Source organism: Schistocerca gregaria, chromosome 4 (genome assembly GCF_023897955.1).
Source record: "Schistocerca gregaria isolate iqSchGreg1 chromosome 4, iqSchGreg1.2, whole genome shotgun sequence".
Classification (NCBI taxonomy): domain Eukaryota; kingdom Metazoa; phylum Arthropoda; class Insecta; order Orthoptera; family Acrididae; genus Schistocerca; species Schistocerca gregaria.
In genome coordinates, this window is record NC_064923.1 from 350,644,911 (window position 1) to 350,666,470 (window position 21,560).

The window sequence follows — 21,560 nt, forward strand, 5'->3', positions numbered from 1 at the left end:
TCAAATTTACAAAGAACATGACAGTATAAGCCCAATCATCAGTATGTTGTTCCACCCACTCTGGCCCTGATGCATGCACTGATTCAGTTGGGAAGGGTGTTATAAAGCTGTTGTGTTCTCTCCTGAGGCAAGCTGGCCTGCAAATTTTGTAACAGATCCTTGATATTGTGGATACTGTGGCACTGAGATGGAGTCGACATCAGAGCTGGTTTCACATATGTTCTAATGGTGACAAGTGTGAGGATCTTGCTAGCTGTAGGAGTTCCTCAGTGTCAAACAGACAGTACATAGAGACATGTTATATATGAGTATGAGGACTGTCCTGTTGAAAAAGGGCACCATGGGAATGTCACATGAGAGGTAAAACATGAGGACCAGGATGTCCGTGACGTATTGCTATGCTGTCAGTGTTCTTTCAATCACTGCCAGCTATGACCTGAAGTCACATCTGATGGTTCCCCACACAATGGCTTTAGGAGTAACACCACCATGCCTCTCCAAAGCATTGGAAGACTGAAAACTATCCCCAGGTCACCGCCTTACTCATCGACAATGGTCATCAGGGATAGTGCAGCACACAATGCAACACCATTCGTCAGCAGTCCATACCCCCTGGTCACAGCAATGTTTGAAATGTGAGTGGCTGTTTTATGGTTAGAATGACAGCCTATACATGGGATGGTAATTCTCTGTTCCAGCTGCCGGTAGTCTCTGAATAATGGAGCAGAATGATATAGAATGTTGTAGAGTGTTCATTATTTGTTCTTGGAAAAATATTTCCTGGCAAGAGTTTAGTATACCATTGTGAAAATAGCTATTCAGAAGGCATTCTAAGGTAATATAGGTTTGAAGTGAATAAAAGCTACACATAATGTGTGATTAACTATTCATGTGGAGCAATTACATAATCTCAGCACTGACTTACTTAAGACAGAAAAATGATTGTAATCTGAGAAAGTGATTAACTTAAAGTATAAAGTGCAAGTTTTTGTAATCCTATCTGGGAGGATAGAATTTCAGAACTGATATTCAGGCTATTTTATTTTGTTGTTAGATGAACTTGCTGCAGGTGCCAATATTAAAGATCCAGATTATTCAGTTAAAAGCTTACAATAAATAGAAAGTTTATCCAGTGCCCTCAGTCTCACAATAAGATGAGTGTTATTATTGTACTGAATATCAGCACCTGAAACTAAAGTACCATTACATTTACATTATAGTCATATTTGTTGAAGTGCTTGGCACACACTATTACAACCACTTCTTCAGCAGGGCTGTTCTAAGGGATTCAGATCAAGAAACTGAGCTAGCCAGTCAGTGGGCTGTCCCATAGATACTCCTACCACCACCTACTCCAGTCTGGTCACTAATATCACCTATCCCATCAAAGCCAGGGCTACCTGTGAAACCAGTCCGGTAACCTACAAGCTAAGCTGGAACCACTGTGGGGCATGCTATGTAGGCATGACAATCAACAAGCTGCCTGTCTGCATGAATGGCCATCAACAAACGGTGGCCAAGAAATAAGTGGACTACTCTGTTGCTGAAGATGCTGCCAAACATGATATACTCCACAGCCTGTACCATATATATCCTTCCCACCAATGCCACCTTTTCTGAATTGCGCAAGTCGGAACTTTCTCTGCAATGCATCCTACATTCCTGTAACCCTTCTGGCCTCAACCTTCTGTCTGTCTGTGTGTGTGTGTGTGTGTGTGTGTGTGTGTGTGTGTGTGTGTGTGCACGCGCGCGCGCGCACGCGCACGCGTGCATGCGCGTGTGTGTCACCTTTAGTTGATGAAGGCCTTAACGGCTGAAAGCTTCGATTGAGAGAGTCTTTTTGTTGTGCCTATCTGATACTCAGCATCCCTGCTACTTGTTGAGTAGCAACCTTCCATTTCATAATATTGTTTCATACCATCCTGGAGTTTTCATTGTTTGAACAGAAGAATATTTATTTATGCAAATCTAAAACTTAGAACATTTCACACGAACAGTGGACGACACAGCCAGTGAGCAACCCATGTGAACATGTACTGGGAAATTAAGCCTAAAAAGCAGTCCAACTAGTTTACTGTTTGGTTTAGTCTACTTCATGAAAATAACACAGCAGTGAAATATGTGTGCATACTGGTTAGCAGATAACACAAAATAGAGCAGCAGGTCAACAGAGAGTAGAATTTAAAGACTCTGACCAGTAATGATTGCTTCAGCTTGGTTTTAATGTTGCTCTTATATCTTCTGCAAGCTCAAAGCACCAGCAGCACTTTAGTATTGGCCTCCGTCACTACCTGACTGTTCATATCACTGTTCTTGAGCAATATCATAAACAATTATGTTTCTATTTCTAAATTAAATCTAAAATCATCAATACTTTAATAAACCTTTTTCCTAACAAGGGAACCACACAGCATTTTTTTAAAATATTTTTGGCATGTGACTTTAAAAAATCCTCATATTTGATGGACGACATGCTCTATACATAGTGCTCAAGACTATAAATTCCTGGATGATTGCTTCGAGCCCGGTTTGCCACTTTTTTTTTTAATTTGTTTAATTCAGTTTGAATATCTGTGCCATTTAAATATAAAATGCATCAAATACATGGTAATTAACACATACTTAATTATCATTTTGTACAAACATTGCATGTGAGTTGAGGGGAAGAGAGGGCCTTATACAGAGAAAGTTAGCAGTACACATTATCACCTGGGTTTATAAAAATGCTGATAATGGTTGTCAAAACCAAGATCTCAAGCCACTGGCCAAATGCTTACACCAGTAAAATTACCCGCGAAGTGAGCTACAGCTCTTTGGGGCTTAAGCTTTTGATAAATTCAACAACAGTTAGAAGGGATTAGACTTCTTTTGAAAGGGGCAGCTGTGGCTGAAGTAGCATTTCTACATTCGCTGTTGAAGCAGCAGATAGTGTTCTGTCGCACTGTGCATGAAAATCTTCAATTGCATGTCAGACATGCATTTTTCATAAAATATGTTAATTATATACATGTTAATTAGTACATATTTGATTAATTTTATATTTAAAATTTGAACTGAACAAAAACAACAACAAAATTATCCAAACCACACTTGAACCAGCAATTCAGCTATGACCTGTCTAGAGTGGTATCGATAGAGCTACATGGCCAATCAAAAATTGTCCTACCTTTAGTGAGTTATAGTTTCTCAAACAACATCAAAGTTGATTATCCTGGGAATTTCTGAGAACCATATTAAATGGCATAGGCAGGCTGATATTCAAGTTCTGAACTTTGTGTATCATAAATATAAAAATTTACAAAAATCTGATAGCCATGTGCCTGCTTATAAAAATTAAAAATATGCATATTAAATATGTGTCTATCTATGCTGTACAACACACCTTACAATGTGTGGTAGGGGGTAATTCATGGAACACTATTTTTCTTTCTTTCCTGTTACATTTGCAAATGGTGAATGGAAAGAACAACTGTCTGTAAGCCTCCATACAATCCCAGATTCCTTCAGTGGTCTTTTGTGAGATATTTGTGGATGGAATTAATATGACTCTTCTTGGAATGTGCTTTCTAAGAATTTTAATAGTACACCTCTCTTTGATGGACAACAGCTTCTCTGCAATACTCTTGTACGTACTAAACAAACCAGCTGTTCTGCTTTGGATATTCTCTGAACCTCCAGTAATGTTTCAATATGACAAGCAATATTCAAGAACCATGCAATTGAAAATCCATTACACCAACAATTGGACTTTAGTGCCCGGAGGCAACAGTAGCCATGTCCGTGATGGATGTGTGCTTGTGTGCTCAATTTTCTATGTCTGATGAAGGATTTGATCCATTGATCCACTACCTAAATATACATAACAACTTTTTCATAGTGCCTGACTGTGACTCAACTCCTTCTCTATTGATTGAGTAGTGATCTTCTCCTTCCAATGTTCAAGGACCAGTTGTACAATGGTTTTGTAGGCTACTTCCTTTGTACATAAACAAGGACTTTATAAGCTACATCCTTTGTGCTAAAATAATATTTTATTAGGATTTGTTCTATGAAGCTCAGCCTGCTATGCATCTTTTATACAATGTGTTTCATGTGGACATTCCATTTTGAATTGCCTCAGATGGTACTGCTAGATACTTTTTGCTTGTGATTCTATCCAATAACTGATCATCAATACTGTAATGAAAAAGTAATGGGATCTTCTGTCTATTCATGCATTACCTTGATGGTCCAGGGGCCACATGGTAAAGAAGAAAGTATTAGAAACTAGTCGTCAAAGCCAGGTTCTTGATGGTCCCAGGGGCCACATGGTAAAGAAGAAAGTATTAGAAGCTAGTCGTCAAAGCCAGCTTCTTGTTCACACATGATGTTTAAAATTGTTTTAAAAGCTGTGAAAAAAGGTTATAACACCCAATGTTATGATTTAGAAGTTATTACAATGACCATATGGATACTCACATACTGAGAAAACTTTTGCTTATCTCTAGGCAATCTGAATGCTGCAGGTATGTATGGCAGATTTGATGTAGAAAGGTCTACTTTATTTGTGATATATCCAGAACCTGGAAAATGGTTCACCTGCAATATACACATATTTATAAGTCATTGCGTTGTAGATGACAATTATCACAATACTTTTAATAGTGGTTAATATATAGTTTGAAGTTAACACATGAAAGAAAGAAAGAAAAACAATTTTACAACTACAGTTTATATATCCAAAACAGATTGTTGATCATTACACAAAATTAATTTCACAGCTGATTAATAAAACAGAGTTATGCAAATATCAACCACAGAAGAAGATCCTGTGCAAATGAAATCAATGAAAGGACTAAACAAATATTGAGGTGCATTCATATATCTTTAAAAGGCTTATGAGTATGTAGTTAAGCTAAATTTATAGAAAACTTCATAAGACTTTGGAGCAGATAAGAGAACTCAAGCACTTTTGTAAGAAACACTGGCAAACACAAAATCTAAAGTAAAATTCATAGGAGAAATATCAGATTCATTAGAGATTAAACAAGGAAGGAATTTGCCAATATGATGGACTATCTCTAGTCATATTTACTGCATATTTGAAAAAGTGAGCACAGAATGGAGGAAGAAATTGGCAGAAACTATTTCCATTCATTCATTATCCATCCATCATGTTTCATAAATCCCATCAAGAAGGAGAACATTTAGGTAAGTGGAAAAGGTCAAGGTACACATTAACATAAAACAAGTAAACTATAGAAACTTAAACTGTACATTACATTAACAAAAAAATACCACTAATTTGCTTGATGCTATTCACACTTATGTCAATTAAATTTAATCAAGTAAATCAGAAAGAAAACAGCTACTTTGAAAACAGCTGCTGCCACCTCTGTTATACTAAAATGCTGTGTTTATCTTCTTATGGTAGCTTTAAGTTTGCTTGATTAAACTGCTATTTTTCAAAGAAAATAGTTACCTACATAAATAAGTACTGGGTGCTGCCTCCAGTAATCATTACTTGTCGTCCAGCTTTAACCTGAACACTACTACTTGCCAAATTGACAAATTGGGTAGTGTGCACTGTTATGTTGTTATTAAGCAAATGTTTCTATGAGACAGGTTTACACCACCACTTATGGGCAAGGAAGCACAGCCTGGTAGACACTATAAGTGGGTGTGGAGTAATCAGTCCCAACACAGGGCACTCATGTGCTATGAAAAATCCATACATTACAGTTACAACAGCGCCTAGTAACCTGCATTTGGGGACTGAAACAGGCCAGAAAAAGCTGACATCATAATTATTAAGCAACACTTCATTCATCCACTCTAGAGGGACTGCATCACAGGTGTAGGAAAAGGAGTATAAACAAAGGAGTCCAAAGGCTCAAGGCAAGCAGTCATGTTGTCATTCTGTTCATGTCTGGAAACAGAGGATGACAACTGTTTAAACAGCAGGCCAACCACGATGACCATCTGGTGATGGATTTCAATTGGTAACTGGCCCACTGGATCAACTCCATGGTACGAACACACCACAGCCATGGTGAGGTGGATCCAAAACTTGGTGTTGCATGGGTGTGGACAAATCTCAGGATGACATTGTCTGATGGACCTCAAACTGCCATCCGCAAAGGTGGAGCCGGGACATGACATCACAGCCTCCTGGGTCCAGTGCGGTCCTCTATCACCAACTGAGTCACCCTGAGTGAGCAACTAGAGCTGCTGAGGCTCTACTACAATGATGGCTGCTGGCTGTTACCCTTTTGCACTCTATGTGGTGACCATGAGTAGCACTTGAGGGAATAGCTAGCAATACTGTAGAGGGCAGATGCAGGACTTCTGGCAGGGGCAGATGCAGGACTTCTGGCTCGGGCAGATGCAGGACTTCTGGCTCAGCCAACACACAGTGCCAGCCATGCTGTCCAGATGAGGACAGGAACTGTTACATCATGAGTACAGTGTAGCTGGATGCAGTAGCAACAGATTCCGGCACCGGCTTTGCAGTGACACATGTACACAAGCCAAGCTGCCATTGTTTGGATCAGCAAAGGCAACATGTGTTCTCCAGTGGAATAAAAGTCAGTGCAAAACTTTTCTGTGTATCTCTGCACACCCTGGTGTGATTCAGACTTCTCTCCCAAACCAACCACATCTCTCATTCATCCTGCCAAGTATTACAACCCCTGAGGTGGGGTGTCATAATAGAAAGAAACAAAAACCATTCAGGAGTAAATGTGTTGGGAAGTGTGAGTAAGAACTGCAAGAGCATTAAAAGGCTATTGTAAGACATACAGTTATCTACTTTATACCCCAGCTGCTGCAATATGTCACTTCAAGCTCACTCTACAGGTGCCTTAAAGTTGACAGTATGACTGATAAACAAATGAAAAACATGAGACCCTGCATGTTCTGAACCATTACAGCACAGCAACAAAAGCCTGTTTTGGTGTTGATGCTACCACATTGCAATCTTTTGTGTAAACGTATGTTGGTGTGCAACAGCCTGCTTCAATATGAGTATAGCTGTGTTGTGTTACCACTTAAAACACAGTTTCCATTTATTAAGGAATGTCCCCAAAATGTCACTGTTAGAATAACATATACACATACAGTCTTATAGATAATATATTTTCAAATGTATGATCCACAGAAGTAAAAGTAACAAATATTGATTTGGCATTATCAGACCACAATGCTCTTGTCCTCAAAATTCCTTCAAGTCACTGCAAGAAAAAAAGTGTACTTCATATATAAAAGAAAATTTTCCACTGAAAACTGTGTAGAATTTACAAATATCCTAGCTAGTGAGTACTGAGCAGAAATGCTGTCCCTAACAAATATGAATGATGCTTGTAACACTTTTGCTTTGATTTTCATGGGATATTTCGAAAAGTACTTTCCAAAGAAGCTTTCAAAAATCACGTCACATCACCATACAAAGACAAGTTCTTGGATCACTTCTGGCATTGAAACTTCTTGTGGAACTCTAAAGATACAAAATTCAAAACTGAAGACAATAACAGATCCACAGTTCATAGAATACATTAAGAATTACAAGAGAGTATATCGAAAAGTAACTGCCAAGGCAAAATTTATGAGTAATGATAGCTTAATAAGAGTCTGATAACAAATCAAAAGCCATATGGGGTATTGGAAAGACTGAAACAGGAAAGAGATGTGAGGACCAGGATATCATTCTCAAAAAACACAAAAATGTCAATATTAAAAAACAAGATTTGCCAAATTACATCAACAATTATTTCATAAATGCAACAACTCCGTGAAGTTGAAAATTCACAAACCAAGAACAACCAGAACTTCCAAAAGCTGCTTGCAGCATGAGAATAAATCCAACAGAAGAACATTAGGTGTTCAAAGTAATAAAAAGCTTGAAACCTAAAATGTCAGCAGGAGTAGATGAAGTGCCTGTTTATATCATAAAATGATAGCTGCACAAATTACTAGGCCCCTGGCATACATAGCCAATCTATCATTTAGAGAAGGAGTGTTCCCAGAAAGGATAAAAATGTCAAAAGTGAATGCATTCTTCAAAAATGGCAACAAGCATGAGGTAGAAAACTATTGGTCAATAACCTCTCCTCCTGAAATTTTCCAAAATTGGGCAGGGAGTGAGACAGGGTTGTAGCCTCTCCACGATGTTATTCAATCTGTATGTTGAACAAGCAGTAAAGGAAACAAAAGAAAAATTCGAAGTAGGTATTAAAATTCATGGAGAAGAAATAAAAACTTTGAGGTTCGCCGATGACATTGTAATTCTGTCAGAGACAGCAAAGGACTTGGAGGAGCAGTTGAATGGAATGGACAGTGTCTTGAAAGGAGGGTATAAGATGAACATAAACAAAAGCAAAATGAGGATAATGGAATGCAGTCAAATTAAATCGGGTGATGCTGAGGGAATTAGATTAGGAAATGAGACACTTATAGTAGTAAAGGAGTTTTGCTATTTAGGGAGTAAAATAACTGATGACAGTCGAAGTAGAGAGGATATAAAATGTAGACTGGCAATGGCAAGGAAATCGTTTCTGAAGAAGAGAAATTTGTAACAACGAGTATAGATTTAAGTGTCAGGAAGTCGTTTCTGAAAGTATTTGTATGGAGTGTAGCCTTGTGTGGAAGTGAAACATGGACGATAAATAGTTTGGACAAGAAGAGAATAGAAGCTTTCGAAATGTGGTGCTACAGAAGAATGCTGAAGATTAGATGGGTAGATCACATAACTAATGAGGAGGTATTGAATAGAATTGGGGAGAAGAGGAGTTTGTGGCACAACTTGACAAAAAGAAGGGACCGGTTGGTAGGACATGTTTTGAGGCATCAAGGGATCACAAATTTAGCATTGGAGGGCAGTGTGGAGGGTAAAAATCTTAGAGGGAGACCAAGAGATGAATACAATAAGCAGATTCAGAAGGATGTAGGTTGCAGTAAGTACTGGGAGATGAAGAAGCTTGCACAGGATAGAGTAGCATGGAGAGCTGCATCAAACCAGTCTCAGGACTGAAGACCACAACAACAACAACAACAACAACAACAACAATAAAAAAATTAATGAAATCAGAATCAACAAATATCTAAATGACCATAAGTTACTAAATAGAAATCAGCAGGTAAAAATACAGAAACAGCACTAATGTGCTACACTGAACAAATAATCAAAAATCTTGAAAAAAACAGTAGCATAGTAGGAATAAATTTAGATCTCTCCAAAGCATTTGACACTGTCAATCATGGCATTCTTTTAGAAAAATTGGAAGCATTGAGTATTCATGGGACAGGGAAAAAGTGGTCTGAATCATATCTACAAAACAGAACACAGATTGTAGGACTGATATCGTATTATTCCAACCACAAAATAAATTTAGTATCAGATGCAATAAAAAAAATGGAAATAGGAGTGCTGCAAGGCAGTATACTAGGTCCCTTATTGTTTCTTATCTACATAAATGACATTCACACCTCAGATGGAGCAGCAAAGGCCATACTATTCACAGATTATAATAGGTGCACCAAAGCAAATGTTGCAATCAACTACTGATCAAGTAATAAAGAATGTCCACACTTGGTTCAATACAACCGGTTGACATTACATGCAAATAAAAAAAAATACACAGTTTGGAAAATATGTCAAAATGTAATTCTTGATCTGTTGTTGGGTGACAAGACCATAGAAAGAGTGGTACCAACAAAATTGCTGGGGATTCATGTAGATGAAAATCGTAATGTTAATGACCATGTTATGACACTTGTTCACAAACTTAACTCAGCCTGTTTTGCTCTTAGAATTATTGCAAATGTTTGCACTGCAGAGGGTGCCACAATGACATATTTTGGCTATTTTCAGTCTCTTGCAACATATGGAGTAATATTTTGAGGTTCCACCACTTGCCATCCAAAACAATCTTTCTGTCACAGAAGAGGGCTATCCGAATAATAACACACAATGCTAACCCTTATCCAACAAGCTTAAAGTTCTAACGATACCTTCCTTATGTGTATACAAATATGTTTTATATGTTAGGGCCCACCTTACAGGTTTTCAGACAAATGCTGACTTGCACAACTATAATACCCAAAATAACACAGCACTCCATACTCAGTGTACAGAAAGAACACACACACAAAGGCATGTGAGCCATATTGGTACAAAACTCTACAACAGACAGACAGCCAACATCAGAAAGTTAGAAGATGAAAACAGATTTAAAGTAGAATTTAATAAATTTCTACTTGAACAATGTTTTTATTTGGTAAATGACTATTTAGGCCAATAAATAATTCGGATAATGTTTATATTAAGGCAAAACTGAAAACACTGTTATCTCATCTCCTAAAGTTTCTGTTAATTTTGTATATCTGATGGACAGCTGTTGAGTGTGGTAAAATCTTTACTGAATTATCGTAACGAATATAAGGGCTTCCTGTTTAGGGAAGACAAAAGTAAAGCCTTAGGGTCAATAGACTATGTAGTTACAATACTGTTAGTATACATGTATAAAAAGTTGTATTACTGTGTCTTGTATGACCAAGTATTATTCTTTGTACATTCTTTTGTACAATTTTGTATGTATTATTCTTTGTACTACTTAATATAAAATTCTGTATGTTCCTTTTCCATAAATTGTTTCCCATAAATTTACATGTACTTTTGGACAACATAAATATAATATTTATTGTCTACAGATGAATGGATAAATAAATAAATAAATAAAGCTATTAACACAGCCTCATGAGAACCAATGAAAATGTATTGAGTACAGAACCTGTTCAGTTCTTTATTTTCAACAGTTCTTATGGGGTTGTATTAATAGCACTGCCATACTGAACACAAGACACAATATGAAAATAGTATATGAACTTTTATATTGTGATAATGGCATTAACCAGAACTGGTAATGATAGTGAATGCTACATATGGAAAGAGCTATGTATTACACATTTCATACAAAAATCAAAGTTGGTGATCAATAAATACAAGTACGATAGAAAGTGCAAATGAAATTGTAGGCAAGAAAAAGAAAGAGAGAAAATGAAGGCTTTACCACTGAACTTACAAATACAATGGAGAAAAGAAGGAAACAAAAGACTGCAGACAAAGAGAAAGACAAACATTATGTACAAAAGCCTGAAAAATCAAATAAACAAAAACGCAAGACAAACAAGAGAAATGTATCTTGAGGATGTCAGAATGACAGTGAAAGACAAATATGAAAAAGAGAAAGTTAGATGGGACATGTGAAATTGTAAAGTCTTTTTTTGAGGACAAAAGAAACAGAGATCGAGAAGCTTTTTATTGGCATATTGGCATTACACTGGATGATGTATGGATTGTGTGGGGTTTTAATGGATTAAGCTAATAGGATCATTGCTTCCATCACATTGTGTGTCAGAATTGTGGCAAAAAATATAAGTAGTTTTAAACCACAAACAAAGGGGTAAAACATGATAGCCACATGAGGTTTGAAGTACACATTATTGAAAGAAGAAAAAATTATTAAAGGATCTACACCATAGATTGTCATGTGTCAAAAAATACAACCATCCCACTTGACCAAGATCCTCAGCCACTACAGTACAGTCAACTAGTTCATTATGTAATAGGAAGAACACTAAATTATTTTAAAAAACTAAGACTCATAATAACACTAAAACTAAATTGGGAGTCAGGAGAGAAGCCAGTCACCCATCAAGGGGCAGCCCAGGAGAAATCTTCATGTCTCCCTCCCCTCCTCCTCCACCTCCCTGGAATCTCCCCCCCCCCTCCCCCCCAGGCTAAAGCTGTCCCCCACCATCTGGCAGCCAGCAGAAACATAATAAAAATTCAGATAACATTATGCACTCTGAGGGAGTCAGTCAGCCAGCTGTGAAGTTCGCCATGTAGCAGCAAAAGTGGGGCTCTCTAAAGGAATATGGGTGATGATGAAGGGGACCTCACAACTACCAACTGGGTGGGGCGACATGTCACAGGATGTACTCATACGGTCAGACTGGTTGACCAGTGTAGAGGTGGCAACGGATTATGGATTCATGCCGAGATAGTGAAAGAGAAGGCCATCACGAAATCGTAAATTCTTTTACAGACTGTTAACTTACTGTTTGAGGCCAGGGCACTCCACTTACTGTGCCATGCCACTAAGAACCTGTGATATAATGTTGTTTCTGGGGTGTGTTTCCGATTAGTATCCTTGGTGAGTCAATACACAATTTCCTTTCTGTTGTCATGTAGGTCTTAGATGAGATCTTGAATGTGCATAACCAATGGATGCAATGACTAACCTTGGGTAAGAGTCTGTAGGCTCATCGAGTCACCGCATGTCAGGAGAGGCTTGTGTGACTGAATACTGATACAATGAAGAGCACATGTGATGGCCACCAATCCCATAGCAAACACACTGCAGTCAACAGGCATGGAGTATTGCTTGCTACTCCTAGTGCAAGTAAAGGGAGTGCGTCTGGTCTCCAAAACTTGAACCATGTGTACAAATGTTACCTAAGTTGAGCGACCAAGAGTAACAACTGAGTGAAAAAAGAGCAGTCTATCACATCCTTTAGGCCAAGAGAAAAATCCATGCAAATTTGTGGATTATGCATGTACCATGGGAGTTCTCACAAGTGTGACAAAGTAAAAGGATTGAGAGGAGTTAAGTAAAAATCAGGTCAATACCAGAATTCCAGACCAAGGCAGTTTTCTGGAGGTCATACGTCCATATTAGGAAAGAGGTGTTGATTTGGTTGTTCTGGATGGTTAAAGACATGTATGGTACTGTTGAGGAGTAATGGGGGCACCTAATCCATGGGAGGAGGGTTGAAGGGGGGAGGAGGTCAATCCCTGCCTCCGTCAGGAGGCTGTCTACGAAGCTTGTCTGGAAAGCAACAGACACAAGTCTGATCTCACAATGGTGGATCAGATTTATCAGTCACAATGCCAAGAGTGCCTCTGATTCATTGGTCAGGCTTCTATAACCTAAAAATGAATACATGAGAGTTCTGTAGAGTTGTAAAGTTTTTGAATGGTTTTCATCTCAAGAAGTATTACTGATGTCATGTTGGCCTCCCACATCCCCATTCTCTCAGTTACTTGTGGGCACTCACCACAAGAACAGGTGCAGGTTTGGAAATGAGTCCAGCACTACCACCAAATAGTTTAACTGTTACTCAGAGGAAGTACTTTATGTCAGAAAACTATCAGACATAGGTGTAGTACTACGTGGCAAAGAATAGATGCTGTGTAGTGTAACTATTTTAGCTGCTAGTGTGGAGAACCTTGAACCCAAGTTAAGTTGAATGGATGATTTTGTGTGAAAACAATATTATTTGAAAGTAAATGAGCCTGAAACAAAGATTATGCTTCATGACAAACGTGATGTAGCAACTGAAAGCAGAACTACAAGTCACACAAGTAATATCACTGTCAGTCTCTGAATCTGTCTCAGTACTGCCGGAGGGTAGGATATCAGATAACATATATAATGCAACCCTGCCCAGGATTTCCATACAAAACTCATGTATTGTCTCAACATTCACTGATAAATATGGAATTGCTTCTGACACTACAGGCTTTCAGTTAGTGTATTCAATAATTAAGCCAAAGATCCTGAGTTTGGTCCCAAGCATCGCTAAAATTCTAAATAGAAGTTACAAGCTCTGGTAACAACACAATTCCTATAAACACATGTTGTTAATATTTTTGCAGCAAGAATCAGTTGTTATAACACAATAACATCTGCAGCTTCATTAATTACCTACCTCCCTGCATATATATTCTAATAGCTAGGTAAAGGCAAAAAAGAAATCAATATTTACTTTTTGATGTGGCTTCAAATTTCTCAATTCTGGCATTGTTCTAAATGGATAATCATGGGCCCAAAGCAAATCCCATTCAGAAGAGTTAATAGCTACAGTACGGCTGTACCCTAATCGACGAAGTACTGCTTCCACATGCCGAAGATAGCCTGTTTCAAGCTGTAAAGTAAATAAAACAATAGACAATTAGCAAAATACACTGACTGAAAATTTCTACCATATGGAATTACTCTCAGACTTACATCACTGACCAAAATATCCAGTAAAGTATAAGGTCCTCCTGTAGTTAGCTGGGCTGAGTATTTAGACAAGGATTTTTCACATCCAATGTAAATCAGTCAAATCAGAGACAGAACTTTATTGTACAGATACATACAAATTTAAATCATTGATGTAATGTACAGGAGAGTCATTAAGTGCAAGCAATACTCTGTATTATGAGATAACTTACAATATTTTTAATGTAAATAATCAAACTGAGACATATCAATATCCATAACATATGACTAACTTAAATTAACATTTAATTAACAGCTGGCAGCACAAGCATATCCACATTATTCACTGAAAATAGTATTACCATCATTTAAAAAATTTTTCTACACACAGATCACACAGAAAGTGGGCACAAACAGTTCCTCAATGAGCACCATACACTTACCCCACAATGTGCTGAAGAGTTTATATTGAGTTAGAATAAGAAAATCTTATCTCAGTAACAGAAAACAAATTGTAAGCTACAATGGTCAAAAGCCACAGTTTCTGAATGTTACTTAGGCCACTGTTATTTATAATGTTTGTAAATGACATGTCCAGCAATAAGTTCTTTACACAGATGATACAACTTACATCAGTGTTGGAAACAACATAAATAAACTGAAGGAGCAAAATAAAGATTTCCCCAGATTAGTAAATATGTGGTTTGAAGGCAATGAGTTGTCTGTTGAGAAGACTGTAAATATATGTTTCAGCTCTTATCCAATGTTGATATTGAGCCCACTTCTACCAAACTCCTTGGCATATACCTACATACAAAATTAATTTGGGAAAATCACATGGACTACGTATCTCAAAAGCTTTCAAGAGTTATCCATCCACTGAAACAATTATGCAGATCTGTTTATGAGAAACATCTGATTAACTCCTATCATTCCTTCTTTCATTGCCTTCTAAGTCATGGCATCTTCAATGGGGTAATTCTACAGGGCCCAGGAAAATTTTCATCTGGCAGAAGAGAATCATCAGAAGCATCTCTGGCATTATCAAATATAACACTTAATGTAGGCAAGAATGAAGTCTTTCACAATGACACTGTTGTATAAAATATCCTCAGACTTCTTCCCATGTCAATTCAGGGTAAACGTCACGCTTTCAATGATTATCTTCATCTTTATCAGGAGCAACAACTGTCAAAACTGCTGCTGTGGTGGCCTTATACAGCCCATAGATGGCTTCTGATTAGTCAGTAATTAAGTAATGCTGGCACAGATCATGTCAGTGTCTGCACTGGTGGTGCCACTGCTTCCATCACAGTGTAAACATTGCCAAGAACATCTCTGACTCTTCTTGGCATTGAGAGCTCGCTTCAATGCACTACTAAGATTATATCCTCGGTCACAGTTGAAGATCTATTTGCACATTCTTACTTCTGCAGCCCCTTTAATTATAGATTCTCAGTTTGCAGTAGCCTGGGAAAAGTTTTGTTACATCAAATAGTATTTTGTGCTCAACAACTGCAGATTTCTCCTGTTCTTGTTTTTTAATATGCCGTTGATGTTCTGCACAGCAGTTGCAAATGCAGCAGATGGACTGATCAGGGTAATTGCTTCTGCACTCACAAGGGATGGTATAAATCACAGGGATCTTCTTTTCTTGAAGAGCACTGACATCCAATCAGGTGACCCACAGCTATTCTTACAGATCAATATACTTCAAATAATTAATTTCGGAATCTAAGTGGCCATCATCAAAAACAGCTTTTGCTCTGTGTACCAGTATATCTAAAACTGCTCTTTTCTGGACTGGATGGTGAAAACTCTATGCAGTAAGATACAAATCAGGGTGTGTCAGGTTGTGATACACTGAGTGGCTGAGACATCCATCTGACTTTTGTTGTATCAAAACATCTAAAAATGATACCCTTCCTTCTTTCTCTGTCTTGACAGTGAACTAGACCTTTCAGTGTGTACTGTTCATATTTTCATGGAAATACTTAGAGTTTCTATGCCTTGTAGCCAGACCATAAACATGCCATCAACTAACAATAAAATGAAGATGGATGAAGGAGAGCCAAATTTAATACACATTCCTCAAAACATTCTGTCTGTCATTTCATAAAATTTACCACCATGCAAGAAGTAGGTGGTCATCGATAAATGTCGGAACAACTCAATCGTTTCAGGAGGGAAATACTCTGGCAACAGTTTAAGTATGTCCTCCACAGGAGCCTTTGTAAACAGTGAGACCACTTATAGGTTTACTAAAATATTGTTTGTGCCAATTCTTATCTGTTCAACTTTCCTGATGAACATCTAACAGTTTTTGGTGTGATGTTCCCAGTGGCCAACTACTGGAGTAATCAACTTGGTTAAATATTTGGCCAGCCTGTAGGTAGGAGAACCAATAGTGCTAACAACTGGTCTCAATGGAATACCTTTCTTGTGGACTTTAGGTAATCTGTACAGTTCATGTAGGTCTAGGAGCTTGTGCTCTTAATATTTTTGATGACATCCTCTGAGTTCAGATGGATAGAGCGTCTGCCATGTAAGCAGGAGATCCCGGGTTCAAGTCCCAGTCAGGGCACACCTTTTCAACTGTCCCCATTGAGGTATATCTATGCCTGTCGACAGCTTACGGTCTTGATTTAATTATCATTTCATTCTATGAGAGCTGCATGGTCATCGATGGTATCTGTTCTTTCGGAAACATCCAAAATAACATATATCATCTTCACATAGTTATGGCTAACCGGCAATTGACCTTCTTCTTCTGTGCTGGATGCATACACATTGCCCGAACTCTTATGGGACTCTGTAAGATTGTCTGCAACGAATAATGAGTGTAATGGGCAGGGGCACTACGAATGTAGTGTGTGGACATTAAGTTGTAATGTGGGTCTCACAGGGAGCATACAAGGAATAAATCTCTGCAGTCACACTATCCTCTGTGGCTTCAGTGCTCAGATGGATAGTGTGTCTGCCATGTAAGCAGGAGATCCTGGGTTAATGTATATCAACACCTGTCAACAGCTTAAAGTCTTGATTTAATTATCATTTCAGAGAGAGAGAGAGAGAGAGAGAGAGAGAGAGAGAGAGAGAGAGAGAGAGAGAGAGGTGTGCTTGCTTGTGTGTGTGAATAATATGTGTCTCTCTTTACTGATGAAGGCTGTGGCCGAAAGCTCTATGTAAGTTTCTTTTAATTGTGTCTGTCTACAACTTAACATGTCTTCTTTACAATCTGTCTTTTACTGGTGTTGAATGATGTTGCTATATTTTCAGTTTCCTCTTCTGTCACAGCATCTCACACACACCTTTCAAGTCTTGTAATGTCACAACACAAAAAGCTAATATCACAACTGTAAATATAAAGTGACTACAAGGTGTAGTCTAATATCACAACTGTAAATATAAAGTGACTACAAGGTGTAGTGGCTTCCATGTTTGCCTAATATTACTCAGGTGAAGGGTTCAAATCATGATAACCATTTCAAATTTTTTTCTGGCAGAAATGTCTATTAATTAACAACAAAAACATTAGCTGTTATTTAAGTGGGTTAGAGAGTGATATAATACAATTATGGATCTTATTTGTTGTGAGAACCCAGGCCAATTTTATAGGATTTAGATCTAGATAGTATGGTGGCAGTAGATTGGGAACCATTGCATTGCATAGTTTTGTGATTACAATAAAGAGCGGAAGGTTGGTGCTCCTCAGTCAATGCCAAAAGTTTTACTTTTCTTATATATATATATATATATATATATATATATATATATATATATATATATATATATATATATATATATTTCCTGTCCATTTCTGCACGATAGTCTGAAGATACCTGTTATAATCACAGGGGCAAAATAGCCATGCTTGGTACTGTTGTTTGTAATATTCTTCGGACACTGTCACTGTTCAAACTTCATTCACAGTGGTATTGCATATGAAAAATAAATAATGAATAACGATTTGTTTATTCGTGCACCTTTTAGAATCAAATCCCATTGATGGAACACTTTTTTTTTCTCAGAGTTTTGTTTCTAGGCTGGAAGAAGAGCTTTGTGTGACAAAAGTTGCGAAGTTTTTGCAGACACAGTTTTACCTGTATTGTTCATAAATATTGCAGAAATTGCTGTCTATAAATATATTTATCTGTCTCATTAGTGAAGTACACTCCTGGAAATTGAAATAAGAACACCATGAATTCATTGTCCCAGGAAGGGGAAACTTTATTGACACATTCCTGGGGTCAGATACATCACATGATCACACTGACAGAACCACAGGCACATAGACACAGGCAACAGAGCATGCACAATGTCGGCACTAGTACAGTGTATATCCACCTTTCGCAGCAATGCAGGCTGCTATTCTCCCATGGAGACGATCGTAAAGATGCTGGATGTAGTCCTGTGGAACGGCTTGACATGCCATTTCCACCTGGCGCCTCAGTTGGACCAGCGTTCGTGCTGGACGTGCAGACCGCGTGAGACGACGCTTCATGCAGTACCAAACATGCTCAATGGGGGACAGATCCGGAGATCTTGCTGGCCAGGGTAGTTGACTTACACCTTCTAGAGCACGTTGGGTGGCACGGGATACATGCGGACGTGCATTGTCCTGTTAGAACAGCAAGTTCCCTTGCCGGTCTAGGAATGGTAGAACGATGGGTTCGATGACGGTTTGGATTTACCGTGCACTATTCAGTGTACCCTCGGCGATCACCAGAGGTGTACAGCCAGTGTAGGAGATTGCTCCCCACACCATGATGCCGGGTGTTGGCCCTGTGTGCCTCAGTCGTATGCAGTCCTGATTGTGGCGCTCACCTGCACGGCGCCAAACACGCTTACGACCATCATTGGCACCAAGGCAGAAGCGACTCTCATCGCTGAAGATGACACGTCTCCATTCGTCCCTCAATTCACGCCTGTCGCGACACCACTGGAGGCGGGCTGCACGATGTTGGGGCGTGAGCGGAAGACGGCCTAACGGTGTGCGGGACCGTAGCCCAGCTTCATGGAGACGGTTGCGAATGGTCCTCGCCAATACCCCAGGAGCAACAGTGTCCCTAATTTGCTGGGAAGTGGCGGTGCGGTCCCCTACGGCACTGCGTAGGATCCTACGGCACTGTGTAGGATCCTACGGTCTTGGCGTGCATCCGTGCGTCGCTGCGGTCCGGTCCCAGGTCGACGGGCACGTGCACCTTCCGCCGACCACTGGCGACAACATCGATGTACTGTGGAGACCTCACACCCCACGTGTTGAGCAATTCGGCGGTACGTCCACCCGGCCTCCCGCATGCCCACTATACGCCCTCGCTCAAAGTCCGTCAACTGCACATACGGTTCACGTCCACGCTGTCGCGGCATGGTACCAGTGTTAAAGACTGCGATGGAGCTCCGTATGCCACGGCAAACTGGCTGACACTGACGGCGGCGGTGCACAAATGCTGCGCAGCTAGCGCCATTCCACGGCCAACACCGTGGTTCCTGGTGTGTCCGCTGTGCCGTACGTGTGATCATTGCTTGTACAGCCCTCTCGCAGTGTCCGGAGCAAGTATGGTGAGTCTGACACACCGGTGTCAATGTGTTCTTTTTTCCATTTCCAGGAGTGTATTTACTGTATGCATTTTATTTGTTTTGCTTAGTGACAGACACTTGAATCCAGCTCAACTTGGCCTCATGTCTCTCTTTTTATAATTCTATAATTCATACACCACTGACTTACATAACTATTCCTTATCAACATTTGTGTGCTTCTCCCATTACCTTCTCTGTTGGCACTGTCACATCTTTCTCGTTCTCTTTGTCAGCAAAGTTCATGACATTGACAGCATGTTGTCACAGCTTTCCATAGCTCTTACTGTTTGATAACTGTGGTTATATAAATATTGAGCAAGCACTAGAGATAAACAGGAGGAGCTTAAAATAACTCTGTAAGCAGCAGCTTCTTTTCATGGTAGTGGCATTCCTGTTGATATTTTATTTTCATCTAATTGCTGTGTAATCATAGATAACAACAGATGAGGTAGTATATTTATCAAGACACCAACCTTGGAATCAGGAAGGAGCTTCATGCTCTGTCCAGTTAGGAAAATGCCTGAATGGTTGCTTCTACAAGGCCATTACTAACCACCTGTCTTTCATCAAAGACATCTGCGTATGTTTACATGTCTGTACATATGACCTGCTTTTTCCTTGTATTAACCTCACAAATCCCATATTATTGTAAAATGATCTCTGGATTACTACACTACTAGACTATACTATTGAATACAGATATTTAGAGGAAGAAAAATGTTAATATAACCTACACATGCAGTTTATGATAATTATGTTAGTTAACTAATGCATTAATTAACTCATTTAACACTACTGACTGTGCTTCTTCATGCTGGGATCTGTTTAACACAGTGAGAGACTGAATTATCAACAGTAATGAAAACCCATTCACAAATTTATGATCCTTTTGAGGCTCACCAGTGATTCACAGTTGCAATCCCTTTTTATTATAACTTTTTAGCAAGTCATGCATGCATCAAAACAATATTGTCTTGACATTAAATGAATCAACACCCCTCCACATACACCAAACCTGTCAGTTTCTTGATCATCATTCATCTGTACTGACTGGACAGACTTTCAGCTGAAAATAAGCAATTTAACAACAGTATTGTATAAAGAAAAGATTACTACTCACCATACAGAGTAGATGTTGAATCGCAGACAGTTACAACAAAAAGACTGCCATGCATATTGAGCTTTCAGCCAAAAGGCCTTTTTCCTACAGCAGACAATACAAATACATTCATGCAAACATAACTCACATACACATGACTACTGGTTGAGGTTGAACTGCAAGCAATTGTGACTGATCAATTTAGGTGGTGGGAGCATGGAAGGGGATAGGTGGGTGAAGGACAGGGATTTATGAAGGTTTTTGTTGTGGCTGTCTGGGACTCAATACTTCCTCCATGTGCTGAATGGCAAACTTACATTGTCATAATATTGTCATTCTTCCATACTGGATTTTACACTGTTTAGAAACTAACTTTTCATAACAAGTTTCATAATACCTTTGTTGAAACTGGGATTGTTCCGAGTAGCATGTACTGTGAGCTCTCTCACAGACATTACAATGTGAGCTACCTCCATGTAGCCTGGGAAATCACCAAAAAGAGTACATAATCACTGCTGCACTTCATGATTCAACAACACACATCTCTCACAATATTCATGACAGGAAAACATGATAAATTTTGGCTTACATACAGGGATAGAAACATGTGAAGCATCGTCATGTCATTTTACATCACTTCTACATTAATTAAATGCTTTTTCTTTCATTTTTGCAAAGTACTTGATGATTAAAAGTACCTTGCAAATGTAAAAATCATTTCACAGGGTATATTTCCCAAATAATTTATGCTTAGGTTATTACTATAGAATAGTTCGTTTTGCTTATGAAATTATATTTTGCAGAAGAATTTGACATCTAAAAAGTTAATATTACCATGGGCTGTAAAAGTTTCAACT

The 21,560-nt window shown here is 38.7% G+C and overlaps 1 protein-coding gene across 5 annotated transcripts in view; it reads right to left on the reverse strand.

The window, feature by feature from the left end:
• Positions 1 to 21,560, reverse strand: part of LOC126268022 (probable tubulin polyglutamylase ttll-15) — a 78,154-nt gene that overhangs the window by 48,305 nt on the left and 8,289 nt on the right. For 4 of the 5 annotated variants that reach the window (XM_049973435.1, XM_049973436.1, XM_049973437.1 and 1 more), the window contains 2 exons: positions 13,807 to 13,965; positions 4,459 to 4,578 (listed from right to left, as the gene is read on the reverse strand). In XM_049973435.1, coding sequence (XP_049829392.1) covers positions 4,459 to 4,578; positions 13,807 to 13,965 — 279 coding nt within the window. Of the gene's footprint in view, positions 1 to 4,458; positions 4,579 to 13,806; positions 13,966 to 21,100; positions 21,185 to 21,560 lie in introns of all 5 variants that reach the window. The other variant, XM_049973439.1, reaches the window with a different exon arrangement.